Raw genomic sequence first — 24,671 nt, 5'->3', positions numbered from 1 at the left:
CCCATCACTGCCTCTCCAGTGACTTAGGAACATGTAGTCAGAGTTACACCAGAAATGGATTTCAGCTGAAGATGGTTGGGAAGTACTGTTTTCACCCCACTTATCCCCCAAAACGCAAATCTTAATTATGTGTTTTGAAGAGTGGAATCTAAAAGCTTTGAAAGAGAACCCCAGGAACAGATTTTACTCTTTTACGTTTTACTTTCTTTTACTCTCCCCAGTAGTGAAAAGCTGCTTCTCAAAAGCATCAAGATGAGATACGTTCCATGGAAATTTCCATTTTGGGCATTTTGGAAACTATAAAGAAGGTATTTTTTTAATCAGCCCTAGCTACAACCCTTCTGAGAATACCCCCCAGCATCAGTGTCACCTTTGTTCTCTCCAATAGACGTTGGATTGGGTCACAGCTTAAAAAAGGCTATTGAAAGTTTGTTTGTTTGTTTCGGTTGGGTGTTTGTTTTGAGGTTGTTTTGTTTTTTATACTAGGGAAATGGCAGCTTCTAGTAGACGTCTCTAAGATCAGACAGGTCTGTTTGTCTTTTATATATGTTCTTGATGCAAATGAACTGGAAATAAGGGTACCCACAGGACAGATCTTCAATAACTTCTGCATCTGCTACGAGGAGAGGAAAGGAATTTCATGTAGCAAACCCACTCTGTCAATCAGCAGTTGCGTATGACTGTTCAATGGAGTTTGCCTCGCTTGGCGTAAGGCTCCAGACTGCCCAAGTCATGAGGAACTGGAAGTAAATGATCTCTGACCTCCATTGGCAGGGAGCATGGAGAAATGTGTGCTGTTGGTTCCACCTGTCTTTGGAAATGTGCAGCCCTGCCGGACTGATTCAGAAGCCAGTTATGCTCACTATGTCTGGAGTAACTAAGCTGCAAGGAATAGGATCGGCCCACTGTAAAAGCCACTGGGGGAATCAGGTCAGAATTTGGTGGTGCTGCTGCTTCTTCATCTGGAGAATAAGAACTAGTGACTCTTACTTGAAGTAAAAAACTAAAAGATCAAGGGCAGAATTAGTCATTTTCCCTGTGTTACATAACAATATTTTAGCAAACATTCTTCTCCCTGAACATTTAAATGCATTGCTTGAATAATCACTGAAGACAATGTGGTAATAATATGTTCCTTATGAGTTGGAGGCGAAGCATTTAGTCTGGTTTTACTTTTGCAAAATGTATTAACTTAGTTTTTGTTGATGTTTACACACAGGGAATTGGGGGGGGGGAGTGGGAGTGTTTTGTTTTTTACCACTATTTCTTTAAGGCAGCATGTTTTCAAGTCTGATTTGCAGACAACTGGTTTTCTATTAAATGGGTCTGATGCCTGTGGTGGGATTCATCCCAGATAAGTTCATCTAGTTGGAAGCCACGTGCTTGGTCTGACCTGCATGACTCTTGGGAGTGATGGTGGAGACTTGCTGGTACCTCTTAGGGAAGAGTATTTTAATCAGCCCTACCTACAACTCTCTTGCAATCATCCCAGTGTTATCTTTGCTCAGTGTATTTAAGGCAAGCCTCATCTGAGTACCTAGAAAGTAGGTTTTCCTCCACCTATAGCTCCCGAGTGGCCTGGTTGTTTAGTCATGCTCTAATTCACCCTAGTTCAGGGCTGGCTCCACCAGAAAAGGCGGTTCTGACCATTTTCTTTGACACAGCCAGGAAAAGAAAGTGGAGGTGCGGTACATCCAAACTGTTTTATGAGATGTATGTGGTTAGGAACCTGGCCCTGGAGATGAGTGACCTGGGCTCAACTGGAGGGCAAAACAACCTCAAAACTGCTATTTCTTTGAAATGTAGGGGAGATGTGGGTGGAGACGCTGCTTGGGGAGAGGTCTCATTGCAGCTTCAGCTGAGGCCAGCATGCAGAGAAGCCCTGGGATGTGCAGGGGCAGGGAAAGGATGGAAGTGCTCATTGGGAAGATGTGGGTCAGGACCATGCCTGTCCTCCCACTAGGGGCTCCCAACCTGCTCCAGCTCCCCACTTGCAAAAGCACAGGGCTAATAATGCCCCCTGCAGAAAGGGGATGGAAAAGGGCCTTGCTCCATGGGAGACATGCAGGGGGCACCAGGATGGGCATGGTGATGCTGGGGGGATGCAGCTGTGTGGGCTACAGTGCTACCTGTGGGGAAAAGGTGGGTTGAGGTTGAGTGGTGTGATTTCTTTGGCTGGCCAGCCAGGAGGGGTTCTTATTGTCAGACATGGATTTTGTTGGGCTTGAAACTTGGATTAAAAAAATGTCAATATTAGCTCCAGACAGAGATGCGCCCTGGAATCTTGGAAACTGTTTCACTTCTGGCTCTGGGAGGAAATTTTGGCTTTCTAAGTTACAACATGACTGATATTTTCTATTTATGTTGTTGGGTTTTATTTGAGAATCTTTTTTTTTTTTTTTTTTTGTACTCCCATGACTCAAATCCATTTGAGTTTTCCCTTTGAACCATGTATTTGTAAGCTCTGGCCAGCCTAGCACTGCATTTGATACTCTGGCATTGGGCAGTGGAGGATGGCGGAGTGTTTTTCCACTGCTACCACAGCGGTCTTCAGCTCACTGTTGCAAAGCACAACTTTTAGCACAATCCACCACACTCAGACTCTGACACTTCCCAGGAGGGGCAGGCACGGGTATTTTGATCCACCAAGGCCAGCATTGCTGAATAGAAGCACTACAAAGAGAGGCACAAGCCTTGCCCGTTACTGTGTCACATCTTCCTGGCCTGAAAAGTACCACCTCCTCCCCTGCGTGAGTTTTGCTGCTCTTCTGTGCTAGGTCAGGGTCTGGCCTTTAATGACATAATCGGGGTAGGAGGAATCTTCTTCATCCACCCTCAGGCCCTTTGCACAGTCTTACTGTTCAGAGCACTGACCTGAAATGTAAGATATTTAGGGCTGATTTTTTTGAAATAAGAGTTGGAAGGCAGCCCCCACTCTTCCCTCCCTGCACTGCAGGATGCAGATGGTTGATGTAGGCATCTCTTGCTTTCTCCTGGGCAAGTGTTTCTGCTTTGCACAGGTAAATATTTGCCGGGCCAGAGAGAGACAGGCAGAGGAATTGATGCTTTCGCTGTAAGGTCAAGCTGTTTGCTGGAAAGGACACCATCCCTCCAGGTGTGCTGTAAGAACACGCTGTAGATCCAGGTCTGCAAACGAGATGTACAAGGGCATGTCACATTTGTGACTTGCCACCAGCCCCAATGCTTCAGTCAGCATTGAACAATCAGTGTATAAATGGTTGTGCCTGGTAATGAAAAATGGAGGCACCTCAGGGACTTTATTGAAAGCCTGTGTGTTTTCCCTTCCTGGCATCTGCACCAGCTCCCCGAAGGCTCCGAGCTGAATCTGCAAGCTTATTTACTCCCTTATGTGCTATTTAGGCAAGTGGGCAAGGCTAGCAAGACTCTTTGGGACAACTTCCCCACGTGAGGAACATCACCACAGTTGGGGTGCTGCCGCGGTTCTGGTGCCTGGTGGGAGAACAGCCGCCACCTCTCCTGACACCTGGGAAAGTATTGGAGTCCCCCTTGCTTTCTGGGAACTGGGCTGCCTGCAAGGCTAAAAGGGCAGAATCTTATTTTTGGTTGCCGCTGTTAGCAGACCTGGCTCTGGTGCACTAGTGTAAGTGGGCAGCATTTTCACATCCATGTCGCTTGCTTTAACATGTCAAACGGCTGATATTTTTGCAAGGTTTCCCTAGCTCCTCCCTCCCCTTCTCTTCTGTCTCTATAAAATAATACTGCTATAATCCAGTTTGACTCAGCAGGATCCTTTTCACGCTGGCTAATCCCCATATATAGGCATCAGTTCGGGGAGGTGCACCAGAACGCTGCAATATTTTCCCTAACATTTTGTTTAACCAGGATGACATTATTCAGACAAATTAATTCCTCCAAGACGTAAACTTGTTCTGACTGAGTGCTGCAGCAGCCTCCCTGAGAGCAACAAACTATAATCTGACATCTTAACAGCTCTGCACACAGTCAGGGGGAGTCTTACATAAAAGATCTTCAGCTGTGCATATCTGCAAGGTGCAGCTGCCCCTTTCTGTAGACAGATTTCTTTTCCAGCAGCTTTTGGTGAAAAAATTATTATTATTTTTTTTTAAGTGAATGGGATCTAAACCACAAGCCATTTTGGAAAATGACCTGGCATATGAAAACAGAGGGCAGAGACTACCTTACCCTCTTAAATCCTTGCCAAATATTTTAAAAATGGGGGTCTACTTGTGTCTCTCTTCTTCCATTATGCATTGAGTTTATCTTGCATGTCTCACTTAGCATGTTCCTATGTGGGATTTACAAAGCTCAGATGCGCGCATAGCTGATATGTCAGCTGTATGTGCCAAATAGCAGCGCCTGTAGGAAAAGGAGAGGAAAACGTAACCAGCCTTTCACAAGTCTGCTGAAAGAAGGAAATCCTGATGGACTCATGGGGAGGAATGGAGCAAAGAGGTCCCAGCATGGGAAAGTGGCCCTAGAGCTCTGCTTTTGCCCCATATGGGGTATATATGTGGAGGTGAGCTGTGTCCCTCTGTGAGTACCAGTTACTTGGGGTGGCATGGCCAGGCTGCTAGAGCTGCATTCAACCCTCAGGTTTTCTGTCCACGATCCCCCAAGATGTTTTTGTGGTGCTTGAGTCACCTCTGGTGTTCTGTAATGTCTGGGCTCCGGGAGCCAGCTGAGAAATGTCTTTTTCCTCCTCTTGCTCAGAGCATCATTATGTCCATTCAGGTGCTTGCCAGTCCTTCTCCTCAGTGCTTCCCTTAGCTCTTAAATCCATAATCCAGCAGGTCTGTGTGCTGGCCTCAAGCACGCCAAAGCTGCTGAAAGTTCCCCAAAGCAGGAGGAAGAAAATGAGAAATCTGGTGAACTTAAAGGAGATGGGGCTAAGCTTTTTGAACACAGTCCTGGATCCGTATCTCCTGGTCCTTGCTCCTACACTAATTCTTTTGCTACCTCTTGTATTTTTTGCTCATCTCGAGTTGCTTCACTGTGCCTAAGTTTTACCTCCCTGAGAAATAGGTTGATCTTAATCGTTTGTTCATTGAGACTTGTATGGAGTGACTTCAGAGGGCATAGCTGACTGGGTGGCCATGGTCCTGGGGTGCTGGGAGCTTCTCCTGGCTGAATTTCTCTTCTATACCTTAACCACTTCCTAGGCTAGCTGGAGCAGCTTGGGGAAAACATGTTCTCTTCTCTGCAGCAGTGTATTACTGACAGAGGGCATCACTAGAGGCCCCTGGTACTCCACTTTACCTTGATGTCGTGTCATCACCGTTAATTCAAACTGAGTTAAGGTTACAGCAAATAAGTGTAACATCCAAAAGATAATGAATAATTGAAAAGGTTTATAAAATTGGAGCTTATAGAAATGGTGTTACAGATGCATAAAACTACCTTAGATTAGTTTCAGAGGTTCCCCTCACTCCGTATCAGCTGTGGCAGATGCTTCCCAGTTTCTTCCCCAGGGATCTTTTGCATGTCTTTCTCATGGTTCTGTTTGTGAAAGGTCTAGCATTGGGAATGCACTTTCTTTTATACTGCAGTTTTGTCTTCATGCCGCGGTTTTGTCTTTTGGGTGATAGTCAGTCTCCAAGCTCTGTCCTTGCTTCCAGCCCCAGGATCATCTCTGCCTGGTGGGTTTGAGTCCTTGTTGCAGAAATAGGCTTTAGCAGCAGCTTTGAAAATGTTGTCGCTCAGGCACGCCTAGATGCACGTATCACCCACACAATAGTAACCAGAGTCAACTTGTTGCTCTCTGGGGTCTTGTCAGAGTGATTAGCAATTTTTTTTTTTTTTTTTTTTTTTTTTTTTTTTGCTGGTAGTAACCTAAAATATTTTTCTCCTGTTGAAGCAATTCTTAAATCTTCGTGCAAAACCTTTTGTTTTTATTTCATATAGACATGTGGAGTAACTGCCACACATGATACAAACCCTGAAATGCCATTAAATAACACAGCTGGTTTATGGCCTCTGCTTAAGACTCCCTGTATGGTAACCAGGCAGCCTGGGATAAATTCTGTCCCCTAACCACGTCTTTGGGGCCACTGCAACTGTCCCTACAAGAGAAACCATGTGAAAGAGCACGGCTGAAGTAGGTTCCTAGTGCGATGCTGCAGAGCTGTTATGTCTGGTAGTACTTGATGCTTATCTGTAATCTCTTATTAGTAACAAAGAAGAAAATAACTGCTGATAAAATTAGTGGATTAGTAAGATGTCAGAGCAGTGGAGTGGAGGGTCATGGGCTGATGAACAACTTCAACTCATTTGAGCAAAACTGGTTTAATACACCAAACTGTGAGGCCTTCTATCTGTCCAAGAACAAAATCATCATCTTTATCTACAGCTGAAGGCTCATCTTGCAAAGTTCCTTCCTTTGGAAGGAGTAGAGTTTTCTGTACAACCAACTCAGGAAGCCTTCAAGTGGCATGACAAAAAGGGTGGATACCAGCCCTTGCAAAAGGCTTGCTTGCAAAGACTGAGGAAGACTAAGCTTAAGAGTGGGTTTATATCAAGTTCAGTGTTGGTGAGAGAGAGGAATCCCCTATCTAGTCTGCTGTCCATTCCTTACAAGAATACTGAAAGACTGGAGAAGATGCAGGAAAGAGCCAAAGGTGGGAGAGAAAAATATTTTTGTGTTCAGACAGTTTAGCTTCTCAGACGTGGTGTGATGTAACGTATAAGATGATGTACTGGCTAAAAAAGGAACTTTTATAGTGGTGAAAGGGAGAACAATGATGGAAGCATTAGCCAAATGCAGCAGAAATGAGACAAACAGTTTAATAGTATGACTGGTTGCTACTGGAACAAAAGACTAGTAAGTGATAAGTCTTCATCTCTTGATGTCTTCAGACTATGCCTGGACACTGTGATGGAAGTCCTGATTTTAGTCAAACCTGTAAAGCACTAAAAATCTTAAGTGGGTCAGTTCCCAGGGACTCTGCACAGACACAATACTGTGATAGCGCCAAGGACCTCACAAATTGTGGATTTGGGATAGGAGTGGCGCTTTGTTTTGTTTTCTTTTGGTCACATTCTCAGAAGAGAGCAGAGAGCACAGGCACGGTGGGAAGCTAGGAAGCATGCACATCGTATGCTGGCAAGATGCCTGTGTCCCGTACATGGCACCAGCTAATATGTTCCTCCTGTTAAACTGCTGCCATGGCAGGTCCAGATGTCAGTAACTCCAGCTGATACCACTGAGGAATGATGATTTATGGCCACTGGAGATTTGTCTGCCTTTGTTCAAGGAGCATGAGAAAAGCACTTAAAGGTGGTGATTGGGGTGCTCAGCCCTCTAGGTCAGAAGAGGCAAAAGCTGGCGTTTTCAAAAGTTGGCCTTCTTTCTAGCCATCTTGTAGTTTTTGTTTTCTCCATTAGAGACTATGGGCTGCTTTGGTTTTGTTTTTCCAAGATGTCGAACATGCCCCAGCTCAAGCTGCAGGCACAGTGTGTCTTCAAGAAAAGGCTGTTTGAATTAACCACCCTAAAATATAGAACACTCCATCCCCGAGGACACTTTGCAGTGTGTGACTATGAGCTATTGGTAGTTAAAAGGAGGGTCGTACCCAAAGTGAATTAATTAATTAATTAAGGCCCTGAAAAGATCAGCTCTCTACCCAGCTGTAGTCCTAGGGATGCCACAGAAACAGGGGAGTTTGAAGTGCGTGGAAGCAGCAGAATTAAACTGGAAAGATGATTATTTGGTATCCAGCAAGTATTTTTTTTTAACCAGCACATCTCAAAGCACTTTCTAAACACTGGTAAGAGCAAGGATATATGGGGTCAGGTGAACCCTGGAGTGAGTGCCTGGTTTTCAGTCACGCATTCCAGATCTCAGCTGAAATATTTTTGTGTTGGGTTCCTTTCAGAAGAGTACAGAAGGACCCTGGAGCCAGAAATACTGTATAAAACACAGAGGATAATTAGCAACCTCCTGGAAACACATGTAACTTCAAAATTTAAACTCCAGTTCCTTCCCACAGGTGGGGTCCAGCAGTACTGTAGGCAATATTCACAATTAATCTATTTTTATGCCTCTTCATTGAAAAATGTGAGCGTTAAAACACATGTAGCTAAAGCAAATGAAAAGCTTAAACTTGCCTGTACGCCATACTCATTTGAACTTGCTGCATTAGCTCTGCAAAAAGCCTCGATCGCTGCTGAACATTGTACTCAGGCAAAGATTTTGCAAAGAGAAATGTCTTCACCTACAAACCTGGCTTCTTAAAAAGCCGTATGACTTTGCAGCTCCAGAAGATATTGACTTTCCCTGCCAACCACAAAGGGGAATAAATGACTCTGGGAGGGCTCAAGTAATTATACAAAGTGCCTGGATCAACTTTTCCGTGGGGATCCTGTAGCTACTGGTCTGATGGCTTAATAATGTGCTTCTGAAATGGCTGCTTTCCACTGCTGTTTCTCTCCGGGGCCAGATTTCCAGCAAGACTCCTTAACTGCCCTTGCAGAACTGGCAGGAGGATGCTTGCTGGACTCGCGCTGCGTGTGAAGGAGCCAACATTAACTTTTCCGTAGGAAAACTCGCAGGTAGGGAAGAGTTGTGCCGTGATGCCCCGGCAGCAAACCCGGAAAAAGAGGATGACTCGCAAAATCCAAAATTGTTTCCTTGTTCCCCACCCTTCACTGCCACCACTCCCTGTCCCTCCGTCCTTCCCCTTTGTCTCTTTGGAAGCTGGTGTGGCAGTGTGTGTGGAGAAGGGACCATTTTGCACAGTAGGGCAGTATGGTGCCAGCAACAAAATGAGGGTTTTTTCGTTAAGAGACCGCCAATACCTGTCCAAGTTGCCTGCACTATCTGGATCAATCAGGTACGTGAGACATGTTATTACCAGACTGTCTTGTCCCTTTGTACCTGGATCTGGTCCATAGGTAGAGCCTGACGTAGAGCCCGTTGTTCCTAGTAGGTCCATCAAATCACCAGCTATGGAAAGATGTGGGCCATACCAGTTTTGCTTTGCGTGAGCTGCTTGGCAAAAGGCAAGGGTCAGATTACTTTGGGTGTTCAGATGTTCTTGCTGGGGAAATGGCAATTTTTGGTCTGCAGAAAGGAAAGTTGGAAGTAACTTGTATTGCAATGGAGATGAGCAATTCAGCAGTTATGTTAATGAGAAACAACCACTGGTGCAGGTGATCTCAGACCTTCTAAAATACTGTTTGAAGCACCAGAGCACAGTCTTTTCCACTGTTATGGAAAGAAAATCCCCATAACAGAATGGAACAGTTACAGAACAGAATGATCCTGGAATAAAGTTATTTTCCCCCCTATATTCCGTAACCACTGTGATTTCAGCCCAAGAATCCATACACTGAGAGGACGCTATCGACTGGAGAATGTGCATGTTATATAATACCTGTTATACATTCAGTGTGTTTATATAAATACACATTTTTAATGTAACTGTGTCACTGAGAAAACAGTGAGGTTGGACAAGTTGGTTTCTCCTTTCGTGACTGCTCCGTTTTGCTTGTTGGTTCTCAAGCACTGTCACAAGACTGTGGAGTTTGTGTTATTGCTGTGTGTGCCCAAGTGAATCTCCTTTTCAAAAGCTCCATTCACATTTGGGTTTTGCTGTTTTTTCTCAACCGTTGTTTCTTTTTGTAAATGCAATATTTGGCTGAAAGCCTCTGGTGTTGCTTTCACAAACTCGGGAGCAGTCTGGTCAGTATATATTAGGGACTGACAGTTGACTAGCACAGTGTTCAGTGTCTGTGCTTTTCAACTTTAAATACCATCCAGGGCAGCCTCCTCAAGCGATGTAAAAGACCTGGTAAAGAAATGCCAGCCATCAGCTTGATTATTTTCATCCTGCTGTGCTCTGACATAAACCTTCCTGACAGCTCAGACCAGTGTCCTTCATATTCCAAATTAATCCAGAGTTTCTTGTGGTGATGAAAACGAAAGAAATGACTGCAGAGCGCAGATTTCTTGCTCTGAACATCCTTGACTAACCCTGCGAACACCAGAGAATTTCTGCCTACTCAGACCTGCCTGCCTGCTCTCGATGGCAGTTCTGAGCACAAGACATTTTTATTTGCCTTCTAATGATTTTGCCATCCAAGATCTCTGTATCCAAGTCTCCGTGTTGTCTGTCTAAAATGAGAACTTTTTTTTTTCCACAAGAAGCCTTGATTTTTCTAGTTTGAGAGCAAAAGAACAGCACCAAGAGGTTAGATCAATGAGACAGGCAATTGTGTTGCAAGAAATCTTCTGCCTAACAGTCCCACCACAGTGTCTTGAACAGAAGAGTAGCCCAAAGCTTCTGGTTTCCTTCTCATACATTGTTCCAGGAAGGATCTGATCTATAGTGCAGGTATCAATTTGTAAGGTTATAAGGAGTAATGTATCATCCTTTTTCTCCCAACTGTATGTCTAGCAGAAGCATCCTCTGAGGTGGGCTGCAGATGAAGAGGGGCTGATATAAGTCATCGTCTCTATCTCTGTCTTTGTGTGGATGAGGTCATCTCATAGTGAAAGAAGCAAAGCGATGGATGGGTTCTCAGGGTGGAACATCAGTCTCCAGCCAGAAAGCAGATGGATTTCCACTTTTCTCATATCTCACTTGACTTCTTTGGGAAGTTCTCTTATCTGTGCCATGCATTGTCTGGATTCTTCTTACATAGCCATCTCCATTTTATCTTTTTGTATTCCTTCCTCCTTTGTCACTCATATCTCAGCAGGTGGCTTAAGCCTGCTTCTCCAGACCAGGAACTGAAGCAAACATCCAGGTCATCTGAATGAAAAGAATAGGGATGTCATTGCATCTAAAAATAATCCTGGTACCTGCTAGGTGATATACTTGGCCCTGGACTTTACTCAGCAGCCTGCGTTTATTTCCAATTAGAGTCTGACTCTATCTAGAGAATGGGTGGTGTTCCAGGGGACAACTCAGTTCAAGTCTCTGAAGAAATCTTGGCTCCCCAAAAATAGAAATTCCTGGTCTTGGTGTAGAGGAGAAAGGGTATAGAAGCACAGTTCTTGCCTTACATTGACTCAGTAAATTCTGCTTTCTGTTATTCTTGACAGTAGCCTATGCTTGGTTGCCTGTGATCCCTGCCCAGTGTCCTTCCAAAGTCTTTTAATTATGCATCTCAGTCAGGAAGGTTTCTTTAGGAAATAAGAATCACCTTTTCCCTTCTCTTTGGAAGGACCTCAGAGCACCCGCAAAGTTTGCAGCCCTTGTATTCCAAGTCCCCCATTGCCCTAAAGGCTTCAACACGTTCTCCTCGCATCAGGGACTTAAATGTATTTGGCAGCTCTTTAAGAAACACATCAGGGATTTGGGAGAATCATATTCTCACTGTCAGTTTGGGTGGCAGCAGCATCCAAGTGCTGTGAGTTTTGGGGTTTTTTTTCCAAGCTTTATACTGGATTACGTTATCTATTAAAAGCAGCTATTTTTATGCTGAACTGTTGCCATGACCTGTATTTCACAACTTGCCTGTATACACTGAAAAATTATTATCTTACAGTCAAAAGGTGTTTCGGTGAAAGCTCCATGAAATTCTATGCAAAATCTCATTACCTTCTTGCTTGTTCTTTGGTTTGGTTTGGGGAGTTGTTTATTTCTTGGTAGTTCTAGGTGCCAATTTTGGTGTTTTTAATGGAGACGTGATTTCTGTCAGAGCATCAGAGGCCTCCCAGTAATTTCCTAAACCCATTCCAGAGCTAATGTGAAGCAGAGAGGTAGAAAATAATTAAATGAAACTCTTGGAGTCTCTGGTGAATCCAAGGACAGAAGCCCAGCACTTTTAGTTTGCAGTGCTCTGTCTCTGCCACTAGGAAACACAATTTTCTCTTGTGACTTATATGAGAGATTCAGAAGGTTTACATTCTCTGCTTGAGCAATTTAGGTGGCGGGGGAAAGGTGTTAAACTGATACTCAGCTGAAATATTCAACCTTTGGTAGCTATTAGAAGCAACTTAGAGATGCCCTTATCTGTGACTTGGAATAACCAGGGTAAAATGGGTTGCGTGTCTTTCCTTGTGGCTTAGAGAGATGAAGTTTTTACTCTCAAAGAGTGAAGGGGAAGGATGCTACCTTTTTTTGGTACAAACTTTGGAAGTGCTCAGACTCTCACATAGTAGCCCTGTTTTTCCCTTAGTTTCACCAGGAAATCTCTCTTGGAGAGCACAGGAAGCATAAAATGCCAGCTTGAAACACATTGTAGTTAAAGGCTGGTGGTGTTCAATCCATAACAAAAAAAAAAAAAAAAGCTCAGCTTTGCTGGATGCTAGTTTACTGATGAGAGTTTCCAACTAAAATTTGATTTCCATGTTAATCAACAAGATTCCATTTTCCTGATGGTTTTTATGTCACAAATTCTTGCACCGCTCAAACAGTCCTTCAGGAAAAGCGTGGCAGGCAAGAATTCATGTCTAATGTAAAAATACCAAGAAAGAAGAGGGTGAGGGGAGCTATAAATAACCACTGAAATGTCACAGAGTCAGTCATTTTTTCCTCCACAAGTCAGCTTTAGCAGTTAAGGTCAAGATAACATTTCCATGTCAATGGTCAGTTACATCAAAATTCTAAAATGGGAGGATTGAATGGAATTTTGGATATTTTTTTTTTCTTGTATTCTGCCCAGATTTGACCAATTTATAGTCTCTTTGGTCTGCCAGCTATGAGTTCCAGTGTTATTTTGGTTAAGCTCTTTGCCAGAGTGGCAGGCTTGGATTGGAGCATCAGGTTTATTAAAGGCCATAAAATTAAATTCTCTAACAAAAGAAGAGGAAAAAAGCCCACTTCCTGCCGATAGCCACTTCTTCGTATTTCCTTTGATGCGGTTCAGTTTCACTTGAATTTTAGCCTGTTTGCTACACAATTTTGCTTTGTTTTCACAAAGTTCTAATCAGTTTAAACTGTAAGCGGTTTGAAATGCCTCTCTAACAGCTTCCTTGGTGTTGCTAATTAAGCTTGAAATCTGTGTGGTGTCCACAATTGTATCTAAACAAGGAGCAGAGTGTTATCTGCTTGCTGTTTGCCACATCTCCCAGCTGCATGTAATTCTGCTGCCTGCACAGACACTAATCGCAACAGGACAGATCCTTCAGTCCTTGTTTAAGCAAAACTCCCAGGGCGGCATACGAGGTCAGGCACATCGTGTGTTGAGGCAAGAGATGGATTTAATGGTGACAATATGCAAGTCAAGCAGTGCTACATCTATAGCCCAAAGACTGGAAGTGCTTGGGCATAGGGAACAGCTTTGCTTTATCCTCCAGATCACTTCATAATGCAGAACCCTGAGTTGTGGTTCGTAGGTGCTCTCGCCTTCCATGTGGGTGTTAACAACGGGTAAAAATGCAGGATATCAAAACCTGCGATGTATTCCACCCTGCCTTGTCCCTCAGGAGCAAAGCTAATAGAATATCATGCTCTTTTAAAGCTACCAAGGTTCGCTCCAGTGGAAAAAATAGTCCTAACAAATCCTCAAAGCCATCTTTCTGCAGTCAGCAAAGCCAACAGATGATTTATCTGTAGGTAGCAACCCCGGTGGTATGAAGCAATACTGATCTTCTGAGGCATGGCTGCCGTTGTGTGTCAGGGTCTGGGGATTTCAGCAGCAGCTCTGTGTCAGTTCGCCTGAGCTGCGGAAGCCTTGAACAAACTGTTTACCTCTGGCATTCTGGGAGGGATTTTGAGGGATTTCCTTCAAATTAGAAATCTTTGAAAATAAGCATCTTGCGCCAGGCGTTGTATTACGCGACGGTTTGGAAGGAGGGCCAAAGGTCTGGTCGTGGACTCGGGATCTCCTTGTGTTGAAGAAATCAGAGATGGAAACTGTCTTATCAGATCATCTCTCCCTGCCAAACCAGGCTCGTCTCCTGGGCTCCGCTGGTGCTGCTGTGCTTTACGGATGCTCGTCTCTCCAGTGCTCCAAAGGCTTCCCCGACTTAGTGGTTGGATGTTTTCTGGACCAGATGCAGTCCCGGTGTAGTGTCTCATTTCAGGCGGCTGTACTGGGGTTCGTACCTGGTGTGTGGTGTGGCTGGCAGCTGCTAACAGCAAGTGTGAGCTGTGCTCACCAACGCGCACAATGCTCTGTTTCAGTTCTGCGGGGAACGTGCAGCTCCTCCGTTCTGGTGGCAGAAGACAAGATGTGAGAAGGTTTAGAAATGCAGCTTCACTAGAATGAATATTACTGAAGGAACAGGAGCTGATTACCGAGATACATAACAATGTCCTTTTGCATAATAGTTGCTGTGAATGCTTTCAGTTGCTTGCATCCACCTATAATTATTGCTGTTGAAAAAATTTCATAAGCCTAGACTTTTTTATTCTCATGCTTTTTTTTTTTTTAAAGTCAACAGTAAGGTAGAAGCATTTCCCCAGTATTAAAACACGTTTTGCAAATTGCTTTAGCCACATTGGACTACGAGTAACAGCTCAGATGCTGCTGCCCAGTACTGTAGCTCCTGAAGTCAGACCTGCTTGACTTTTGGGGTGTGTGAAATCATTATAGATTTTAAAACAAAAAAAAAAAGGTAGTTTTTACTGTTAAAGATACCTTTGTTTCCACCAAGGAACCATTTGGGCACACAAACTACTGCACAAATATTTATGAAGCCTCACAGCATTGAGTTTTTCACTGGAATATGCAACTTTTGCAGCCATTTTATTTACAGGCCAAGCAAGGCACAGAGCATGGGAGTGCTTTGCGTCTGACAATTACTTGGTTGAAAAGCCAAAAGTAAAATCCAGGCATTTTATCTTCCAGCCCACCAGTTTAGAGAAGGGATCCCTCATTTGTTACACTTGTAAGCACTGCTGTTTTAAAGTGACAAAGATCTCTGTGTTGTCAGAACAAGGAGTGTACAGAAGATGAGTAGCTTTCAGTGCCAGAGAGTAGTTAAGTAATTTCCAACATCAGGCTTCTTGTGGATTTTTAGCTGGAAGGAGTCAGTGTGATTTGGTTCAACATTGAACCTAATGCAGAGCAGGTCATTTAACCCTGATGTTCCTTCATCACTCTCAACTTGCCGGTATGAGAGACGGACATGAGTCTTATCTGAACTGCACTGAACAGCAGAGAAGTCACCCTGTCCCTGCCTGTGCTGTTTGAAACATTAATTATGTTCACCATTAAAAAGATATACCTTTCTCTAGGCAGCTCATGTGCCTGCCAGATCCAGCAGCCTTCTCTAGGTTTCCTCTCCAGCCTTTTGTATGCTCAGACAACAGCAAATCCACCTTGGGTGTCACTTAAGACGACAGCTGTCTTAAGAAGGAGCCAATGGAGCTCCTTACTCTTCGCACTGTAGAGCATATTTTGACATCTGCTTATCATTTGTGAAGCATTTCTCAAGCCCTGTTCCATTTCCATCATGGCCTTTATGTTATTGCACATTTGTGGACTCAATTGCATGTCACTGTCATCTTTGCTACTAATGTAAGCCATATAATATATCCAGTCGTTCTCTAATAGCTACAGGGCAAGGGGAAGGGACTCCTTCACCCTGTATGCTGAGAGGACTTTCTGCCAGATTCACCTCCAGCTGCTCCAAGTCCAAAAACACAAAGCCGAATTCAGTTTTCCTGACAAGAAAAGCAAATTCCAGCAGAGGGGAAGCATGCCAGCCATGGTATTGCTACTGTGCTGGGAAAGCCACTAAAAACTGAGCCAAATGGAAGAACTATTTGAAAGCCACTGAATACAGCAACCTCCAGGGCCTGAGTCTACCCAGTGCAGCTGGTAGCTATATGCCCAGCTCAAACCCACATCATACTGGTAATGCCGCAGAGTTGCCAATGTAATTTATCCCAGTAGCTTTCTTCCCTTCTCCCAGCAAAACGGGCTATACCGGATAAAGAGCTCACTGCTTCGGATGTCTGAATTTAAGGGGTTTTACCAGGGTAGTTTGGGCTGTCGGGTCACGTCTCTTGCCCCAACACACCAGGGCAGCTGTGGCAACGTGGCTGGGACACCAGAGAATCAGCTGAGGTGCCTCCGCAGGGCTCTCCCTTGCTGGACCTGCCCCTCTGAGAGCAGCAGGAGGGGAAGGAGAGTGCCCCCCACTGCTAATAATGTGTCCAGCTGGTCAAGCCAAGTGAGGAAAAATTAACTCACACATACCCTAATTCCCTCCTCAAATACAGAGGAAGAAATTTCATCCTGGCCATTAGTGAATTAAATGTCGTGTTTGCCAATATTTACCCATCTGTGGAGACAGCAGCTGGGGATTTGGGGTGGAGGGAGAAAATCGGGTCTTGGATTTTTCCTTTTCTAGAAATAATGCCAAAAAAAGGTTTTGAAAGTGTTGAAATTACATCTTGATACTTAACCCCTCCACCAATGTCTGCTTTATATTTAATTTATAATCCAACTATATATTTGCAGACCCAAGACCTACATGAAACCATTTGAAATTATTTGAAGTGCAGTGTTTCAATTGACCTGATCTAATTTGAGGTTTGTAAATTCACCAGACTTCTTGAGATTAAAGTGTTCTGTCTTCACTTAAGTATGGAAACATTTTCAAGCCTCAGAAATTATCCCACAATGGGGAGAATGTCTCCTGCTCTGCTCTTCTTGCAGTCTGAGAAAATGAAGGATGGAATCACGAGATTTGAAGCAATTCACTTACCGCACTTTACTAAGTTACAGTTCAACTACAGTAGTTGACCGTGTGCCTGTTTTTCAGCACAACAAGTCCCTTTTGATTCCTGCAGCTACTTCTGCACAATCACTCCAAAAAATGTTTCTTCTGCAGCGCTCACAGAAAGTGAGTTCACGTCCCTGTGCATGAGTTGCCAATGTAATTTATTCCAACAACTTTCCTTCCCTCTCCCAGCAAAATAAGCTGTACCATGTTCATGTCCCCAGGTGTGAGCTCTCCTCAATCTGCTGTTCAGAGTGCAGGAGAGATTATTTGTGTTGATTAGAGCTCTGGATAAATTGCCAATACAGAAGAAGCAATGACTAATCTCTGTGTGGTTTTTCTTCTGCATTCACTGCAAGGTCATTGTGGGAGGGTCCTTGTGCTGCACTATATTGTGAGTTACTGCAGTCACCCAGAATTTGGTTACGAGAGGCTATAATGTACAGCATTAAGGAAGCAAGAGGAGCTGCAGCCCACAGGCTGTCGCTGCAGCTCTGCTCCCTGAAGCCGTTTGCCAGCTTTCCATCTGGGACGTGAAGTTTTCAGGAGGGGATTCAAACATCCCACCACCAGCCTTCAATGGCTCTTGCACCCCAGAAGTCTTTCCCGGCAGTTTGGATTTTCACTTTGTGTCCCATGTTTAAACCAAATATCTACAGAGCAAATCCCTTTGGCTTTCTGTGGTTTCTGAAGGGACAAGTATTGCTACAGGGAGGCCCTCAAACAACTCCCCCCACCGCTTGCTGTCAGATACTTGTTCCCAAGCACCTCGTTTCCATTTTGCTGCTGATTGTACTGTACGTGTTTAAGACTCCTAGTTTTTGCTTGCAAGCTGATGCTTGATGTCCTGGTCATTTCAGTTATTTGCTTGTGGTTTAGTGTGTCTTTGGGGTTATTTTTCTTACTGGTGTATTAGGGTGCTTTGCTCTCCCCAGGTGAGATTCTTTTTCTTTGTTGTGGATATGGACCCAGTCTCAGACTTCAACATTGGGCCAGCCTTCCATTTAGAAATGGATAGTTCCTTCCACATCCTTTTCAAACCCAAAAAATCAGTTGGATTTGGAGAAACAAGTTTCTCTATAAAAAGAAGGGCACTCTCTGTATCTTAGCCAAAAATATGGGGAAAGGATGCTAAACTTTCCCTTCAGCCCATGCTGGATTTGTGGTCTGTTTTCTTACGATGTGAATTTGACCACAGCCTCTACCTCTGTTTCCTAGCTCGTTCTCATCTTTTTCCTCTGTGCCATGCTTTGATGCTCTGTGTAGCTCATCAGATGCACTCAGCTCTACCTCTTGATTACAGAGAGGGCTGGCAACAGCAGCTTGGGAGAAAAGAAAAAAAAAAATGGGGCTGTTTGGGGGTTTTTTTGTTTGTTTTTTCTTGGTTGCTGTTCTGAAGGTCTGAAATCCTCAGGAGGTGCTAGGAGAGTTAGCTAAACTGTGAAAGAGAACAAAAACAAGAAGGCAAACTTATAATCTTGTGGGGATGCTATTCCCATAATGTGCAGAAATACCTTTGTGCAGGTTGTTAGCTGCTGGAGCAGCATTTAGGCATGTGGGATAACCTGATTAGAGAATCAAAGAAAACCCTGTTAGCTCCACAGGCCAAATCCTGCCTTACAGCAACCTGATGTCAAATGGGTGTGAATCAAGGAAGCTTTCCCTTTGGCATCTTCTGGTAACACCTTGAAGAGAAGGGTCTAAGCCAGAGTTCTAGTAAGGAGAGAGGCTTAAGCAAATATACTCCCAGACAGGGAGTGAGCTGGAGTCTGAAATTAATGACTTTGTTTTTCCTCACTGGTACAGACTTGGAAGGATGAAAAGAATAAATTTCTCAGGTCTGATTTTCAGGTTGTATAGAAGGTTTCATCACGAGTTGGTTAATTTAAAACGCTTGTCTTACTTAGCTGCGAGAATGTCAAACAGTGTGACTGAGCTGAGATTTGGGAGCAGAAGATGTGTTTTCTGAAGGCATAATCCAGAAGTGTGATTACCTGCTGTCCTGGTCACTGCAAAACTCCCACCAAAATCAGCATTAACATGAGATGTCAGACAAGATGACTGTAAAGAACCCTCGCGGTCTTGAACTCTGTGTGTCTGAAACACGTGTGTAGGAGCTGTATCAGATGTGTAGCGAGAGCGTTTCCAGGCCATGCTGTTTGGTGTTAAATCCCTTTGCAGGGTGGATTGCAGCTGCAGGTTTCTGCTCTGTTTGCAGTACCTGGTGGGCTGTGCTCAGGGTTGTTGTGGTAGCAGATCATGGGAACTGCTTAGGACATCAGCCCTCAACACATAGGTAAGCCGTGAAACTCCCAGCCATGTTGTGGGTGCTCAGTGTTTGTCAGAGTTTAAAAAGTGATCAGGAAGTTTCATGGCAGAAACATCCACTTGAGGGTAAGTATGGAGAAGTCAAGCTCTGCTTCAGAAAGTCTCTAAGTCAGAAATCCCTGGAGGCTGGAAGCAAATCCTAAGGAATTGCTGTGTTTTGCTTGCCCTGTTTTCATGCTTTGGCTTGTGTTGTTGGCAACTGTTGGAAATGAAGCAAGCAGTGACTTGGTGAGGCAAATACTCCATACCTGCGCATACTCAGAAGGTGTCATAGCAAATGCCTTACGAGTGGCGCAATTTTCCATCGGTACCTGCAGGTACGCTGCATTCCTTCCTTGGCGATATAGAGAACAGCATGGATGCAGACTGAGATGATGTGATCTGCTTATGCAAAGCAAAATGGTAAATTTGCCAGGTTATTTCTCCAAGGAGAATATTACTGGCCTTGTTTTTTCTGGCATACCGGCTACTGTTATAATGATGATGATAGTGACAGCAACCAGACAGAAAGGCCAGCAATAATTCTTTCCTGCCCATTATTACAAGGCATAAAGCAAAATCCAGTCTGAAACCAACGCTAGTCTGGCTGTGCTCTCTTCACAAATGTGTGAGGCAGTTCTCATACGGCTTGAAATTCAGAACTTTTCATATCAACCTTTTCAAAACCGATCCTTTTGATCGTCTGATATGAACCTGTGTAATTCTATGTTTGTATCTTACCAGTGATTTACAGCCCAGAGATAACGTCCAATAGCAAATATGTGAGTGTAGAAATAACCTCTCTGAGCTCCTGGGTGATTCATCTCCTGACAATACAGTTTGGCTGCACATGTAAGGGCTGGATCTTGCCCTGAGAATATTGGCTCAAAGAAGCAATAACAATGTGGTCAGTCAAAGCACTACTTTCCATGGGAATTTTGTTGCATGAGGAAGCAGAAGAACTTTAGCCTTCCTGTGTTTGTCAACATGATCTGCCTTCCAGCAAGTTTTTATATTTCTGGCCCATTAGACTTTTTTTTTTTTCCCCCTTTCCTTCCCTCGCCTCATTGTTTCTGTCTGTCTTAATCCTAATCATTATTATAATCATAGACTTTCTACTTCATCCAAGATTCAAACACTGGTTGATAACATTATTTGATAACTCAAGATGCATCAAGCAGGAGTAGTAGGTGAAGTTTGCTTTCCTAAAGTCCAGTGAAATGACCCAAATCATTGCCACAGATTTATTGTTTGCATATGTGGGTTGCACCCTCCATTCATGACATGTGTCTTTAAGGGGCTTGGTTAGAAAGGGTAAGTTGCACAGCTGTTGTGTCTCACAGACAGCCATCTGAAGTGAAATTATCTTGGTGTTTCAGTAAGTAACTGCAAGGGTTACTGAGGGCTGAAATGAGATGAATTATTCAATGGACCCCATTTGAAAGGTGGGGGTTTTTTTTGGCTCCAGCACTTTGGGAGCAGGCTGGTATGTAAGACACGTGTGACAAGGATCATGGCCTGAGAGCTGGCATTTCACAGTCATTATCTCAAACACCGTGGGCCAGAGACAAATGAACAGTTTAAGTCATCCTGAGCTCCTGCCCTTGTGATGCTTTCATTGCAGACACTGCTTTGTTCTCTCTGCAGACTCAACAGTAGTCGCTCTGGTGGGAGAGGAAGATCAAGATTTTCTTACAAGGCAGATAAAGATCCTTTATGGGAGCAGTACTGGCAGAGCAGTTAGGGGGTCTCTGTGTAGCCCCAGGAGTCTGAGCTTCAGCTTTGCACTGAACATTGTGGAGGTTGTCTCTAATCAACTCAGCTGCAAAAGGTCATTCAGACTGGGCAGTCCAGAGGTAAAAACCCAGGAGTGCAGGCTGCGTAATTCCTTCACGTGCTCTTGGCTACAGAAGCTGCAGTGTCTCAGATACACCCACCTGATGGGCCATCTCTGATCATTTATCAGAGCTGCAGAGGGAAGCCTCTGGTTTGTGTTCTCACACTATACTAAAGACTTGACCCAGGCCCTGTACCATTATCATTCTCTTTGTTGACCGTATTGTGCTTATCTAGAAGGAATGAAAAGAAAGTATTCAAAGCTTCTAAGTAGCAGCAGCAGCAGCTTCCAACCCAGCTGACTTTTGTAAATGTCCTGCTGAGATGGCTCTCACATCTGTTTTGTGTGTTTTATTTGCAGAACACGCTGGAGCAATGCAGCGTCTGTGCAAAGCCCATCATGGAAAGGATCCTCCGAGCCACCGGGAAGGCCTACCATCCCCACTGCTTCACCTGCGTGATGTGCCATCGCAGCCTGGATGGGATCCCCTTCACTGTGGATGCTGGCGGGAACATCCACTGCATCGAGGATTTCCATAAGTATGGCTCAAGCTGCTCTCAGTGGCTTTGCTTTCTCTTTTGTCCCTAGAAATCCTCCTTTCTTTTTTTTCTGAGTATACAGAAAGATCTGAACCCTCAGCCACTTCCTCCCAGGGCTCTTAAATAGTAGGCAGAGCTTTGCTTCAAGCAGGCACACAAGATAAATTGGTTAGAGGCCAGTGCTATTTAATCTTGGTTTTGCTTAGAGCTGAACTTATGGATAACCTCTGTTCCTCCATTTTAAAATGCTCTGCACCCCCCCACATTCCCATGCATTCAGCACATGCACATTTCTCCTTACTGCCTGTACCTGCAGTTCCACATCAACATTTAGCCCCTTTTCCGCCGAGCAATTAAGAGAGATCCTGTACTATTGAACTCTGCAGGTATTTGCTGACCAGCTAGAGGGATCTAGGTGGCCACAGGATGCACACAGCTCCTCTTTTTTTCTAGCTCCTAATTAGCTTTTTTTAAAGCTGCTAAAAATACAGCCCTGGTAATAATTTATAGTGAAACCGCTATTTAAAGCAAGTTGAAAGGTATAGTTGTAAGTAGTTTCTGTCACTGCCACTCTACCACCCCCATCATCACAACTGATCTAGGGAAGACAGGTAGATATAATCAGAGCACAAATGTTTCCCCTGTATAGAAAAGATAGACACATTACACCCCTCAATTAAAAGAGGAAATCAATACTGACAAATGTGAGTTTACATCTCAACCATTTATCTCTTAATTTCTAAGGGGGTAGACTTAATTAGAGCCTCGTGACATCAGTGTGTGGGCCTGAAAGCTCAAAGAAGCAGGTTGGCTTGACAGAAAGGGAAGCAGCCATGATCAACTAGCATGTTAAAATTCAACATGAGGATGTTCCCTGTAGCTCAGGTAGGCTGGCTCAATTGGCAGCTGCTGTGTTGCCTTGCTTTTCTGTGCCAGCAGTTATGTGTAAGACAAAATTTGGTCCTGAGCACTGGCCCAACAGAAGGCTTATGCACCACTCAGGCTCCCGAAGGGTTTCCTTCACATCCACTTAGTATTTGTAGATTGCTTCTTCCCCAAACCCTGCAGACCAAGGGCTTACAAGCCTTCAGGAGGAAGGTTGGGAGCAAGAGCTGATGTCCCCTGTTGAAGTCTTTTGGCAGTGACTGGATGTGGACCTCAGGGTGCTGAGAGTGAGAAGTGGGAGGCTGTCAATGCAAGGAAAGGACACAGAATCATTCAGTGAAAGACTGAGGGGAAGATGACGGGAATAGTACAAGACCTAATATGACACTCAGAATGTCTTTGGCCAACCACACATTTAGCAGCACTTCAGCCAGCCCGGTTTTAATTGATCAGGGATGACATGTCCTTCTAGTCTGGACATCGAGCATTCCACATCTTTTACATCCCCTTGATAACAAAACTGTACCTGATGCTCACACTGTCGTGTAGCTACTCCCTGAGCTTGGGCCCTGCAGTAGCACATCCACATCCCCTGAAATCTGCAGGAGTCATCTTTGGGTCCTGGGAGTTAATATTTGGCTCATAATGAGTTACCCACTGTGGCCTGGACAGAGAAATGTTGAATTATTTTTAAGCACCACATTTGAACTAAATGGCACAAGGAAGCGCCTGCGTGAAGCAGCATATAATTAACTGCGATTACAGCTCCAGTCGTATCATGATCCATTTAAGTTATTTTTCAGAGTGCTCACTATAGCCACTGTTTAATTCATTTTTTCCTTAGATCGCAGTTACAGAGACATCTTTCATCTGCTGCCAGTGAAATTAATATTTTTCTTTATTCCTAGTACAGATAGATTTTTTTTTTTTTTTCCCCTCCACGCTAGTTGATTCTGAGGTGGTTCATGTGACAGGCTGGGTGACAGAGTCAATCTTTCCTAGGCATTTCAGAAGAGAAGGGTCTTTGATCACCTCGTGTTCTAATGTTTGCCATAAGCGTTGTCCTCTGTTGCTCCATAGCCTGTGACCCTGGCTCTCATTACATGACTGTAGATTTTGTAGGTGCAAGGTGGGTTTTTTTTTTTTTTTGTGAGTAGAATTTGTAACCAGTGAATTAGTATCCATAGGTTTTGAACCAAAACAGCAAATAATTCACCAGAGGTTAAATGTTCTCAAGCATCTCTACCTGTCTGGGAGCAGAGATCACCATTTCTCATGGGCAACAGGGGGGAGCAAAACCAGAGCTAATACAGAACACATGTGAATTAGCCAGAAGGGCATACAGTGGGCAATATATGGGGAAAAAGAAAAGTCTGTGCTCTTCTTGATCCCTGAGATGACCAGGCCAGTCTGTTCACACAGTGAGTGATTTTTCACTGTACAACTCTGTCTTGGGCTCACTGTGGAAAAGAGAGCGTTGCACTTGTCACTGCACCCAGACCTATTTGCTTTTAAGCCACTAATGAATAACTGGGAGTTGGCTTTAGCTACAAAATGCAGCAAGTCAGAATTGCCCTAATGCTTCTTGTTTGAGAGTAAACACAGCCAGGAGTGTGCTCAGGTGTGCATAAGTGAGAAAGATTTAAAGTGGATGGGATAAACTTCAACAAATTAGTCTAGCGTAAAGCAAATCTTTTTACCATCTCTATTAAGACTTTTTACCTATTTGTTCCAGTCTCTAAATTTTAATATTTTGGTATTTTTTCCAAGAGATGGTCTTGAAGCAGATTCTGGTCATCTTTCTAACTTTAGGATTTGCATGGACTTCTCTTAGAGTTAGGCTGGGGATTGAGCCTTACGGTTGCACAAGTGCATGGGTGTCACAATCATGGGTCATTCAACAGGCACTTTAGTTGTTAATTAGGGCAGGCAAAATATGCTTTGCTGTCTGTCAGATATTCTTGAAGTCCTCACTTAATAGTCTGCAAAATGCTCTTTAATATCCTGCAAGCCTGAAATTGTGTTGTAAGACTAAAGTGCTCCTTCCTGTCTTCTTTCCAAGGAGGCAGCTGTGCAAAGCTGCAAACCGTGACATATGTGTACATACTTTGTACAAATACACACGTTTCTGGCTTGCTGGTTCAGTTAACAAGAACTTTCACCCTGAGTTTGAGGATGACTGGGACCACCTCTTCTTTCTTCAGGAAATTTGCACCGAGATGTTCAGTGTGTAAGGAGCCCATCATGCCGGCCCCAGGACAAGAGGAGACTGTACGCATTGTCGCCTTGGATCGTGACTTCCATGTCCAGTGCTACCGGTGTGAGGTTCGTACTCTAATCACGTGAAGGACAGAAAGCAAAGGTTGACTTCATTTAACCACCACCTCAAGTTATACACACGACAGACATACCCTATTGTAACCCTGGCTCTACAATCAAATTATTTCTTTGACTTCAGCACGCAAGGAATTTTTCCTCA

The 24,671-nt window shown here is 44.0% G+C and overlaps 1 protein-coding gene across 6 annotated transcripts in view; it reads left to right on the top strand.

Annotated features, from left to right (window-relative positions):
- The window catches only part of LPP (LIM domain containing preferred translocation partner in lipoma), a 344,425-nt gene that overhangs the window by 303,350 nt on the left and 16,404 nt on the right, over window positions 1–24,671 (top strand). For all 6 annotated transcript variants that reach the window (XM_065639708.1, XM_065639703.1, XM_065639706.1 and 3 more), the window contains 2 exons: window positions 21,129–21,307; window positions 24,397–24,517. In XM_065639708.1, the coding sequence (XP_065495780.1) occupies window positions 21,129–21,307; window positions 24,397–24,517 (300 nt within the window). The remainder of the gene's footprint in view (window positions 1–21,128; window positions 21,308–24,396; window positions 24,518–24,671) is intronic.

The sequence above is a fragment of the Caloenas nicobarica genome, chromosome 8 (genome assembly GCF_036013445.1).
Source record: "Caloenas nicobarica isolate bCalNic1 chromosome 8, bCalNic1.hap1, whole genome shotgun sequence".
NCBI lineage: Eukaryota > Metazoa > Chordata > Aves > Columbiformes > Columbidae > Caloenas > Caloenas nicobarica.
This window is presented reverse-complemented; position numbering and strand designations above follow the sequence as displayed.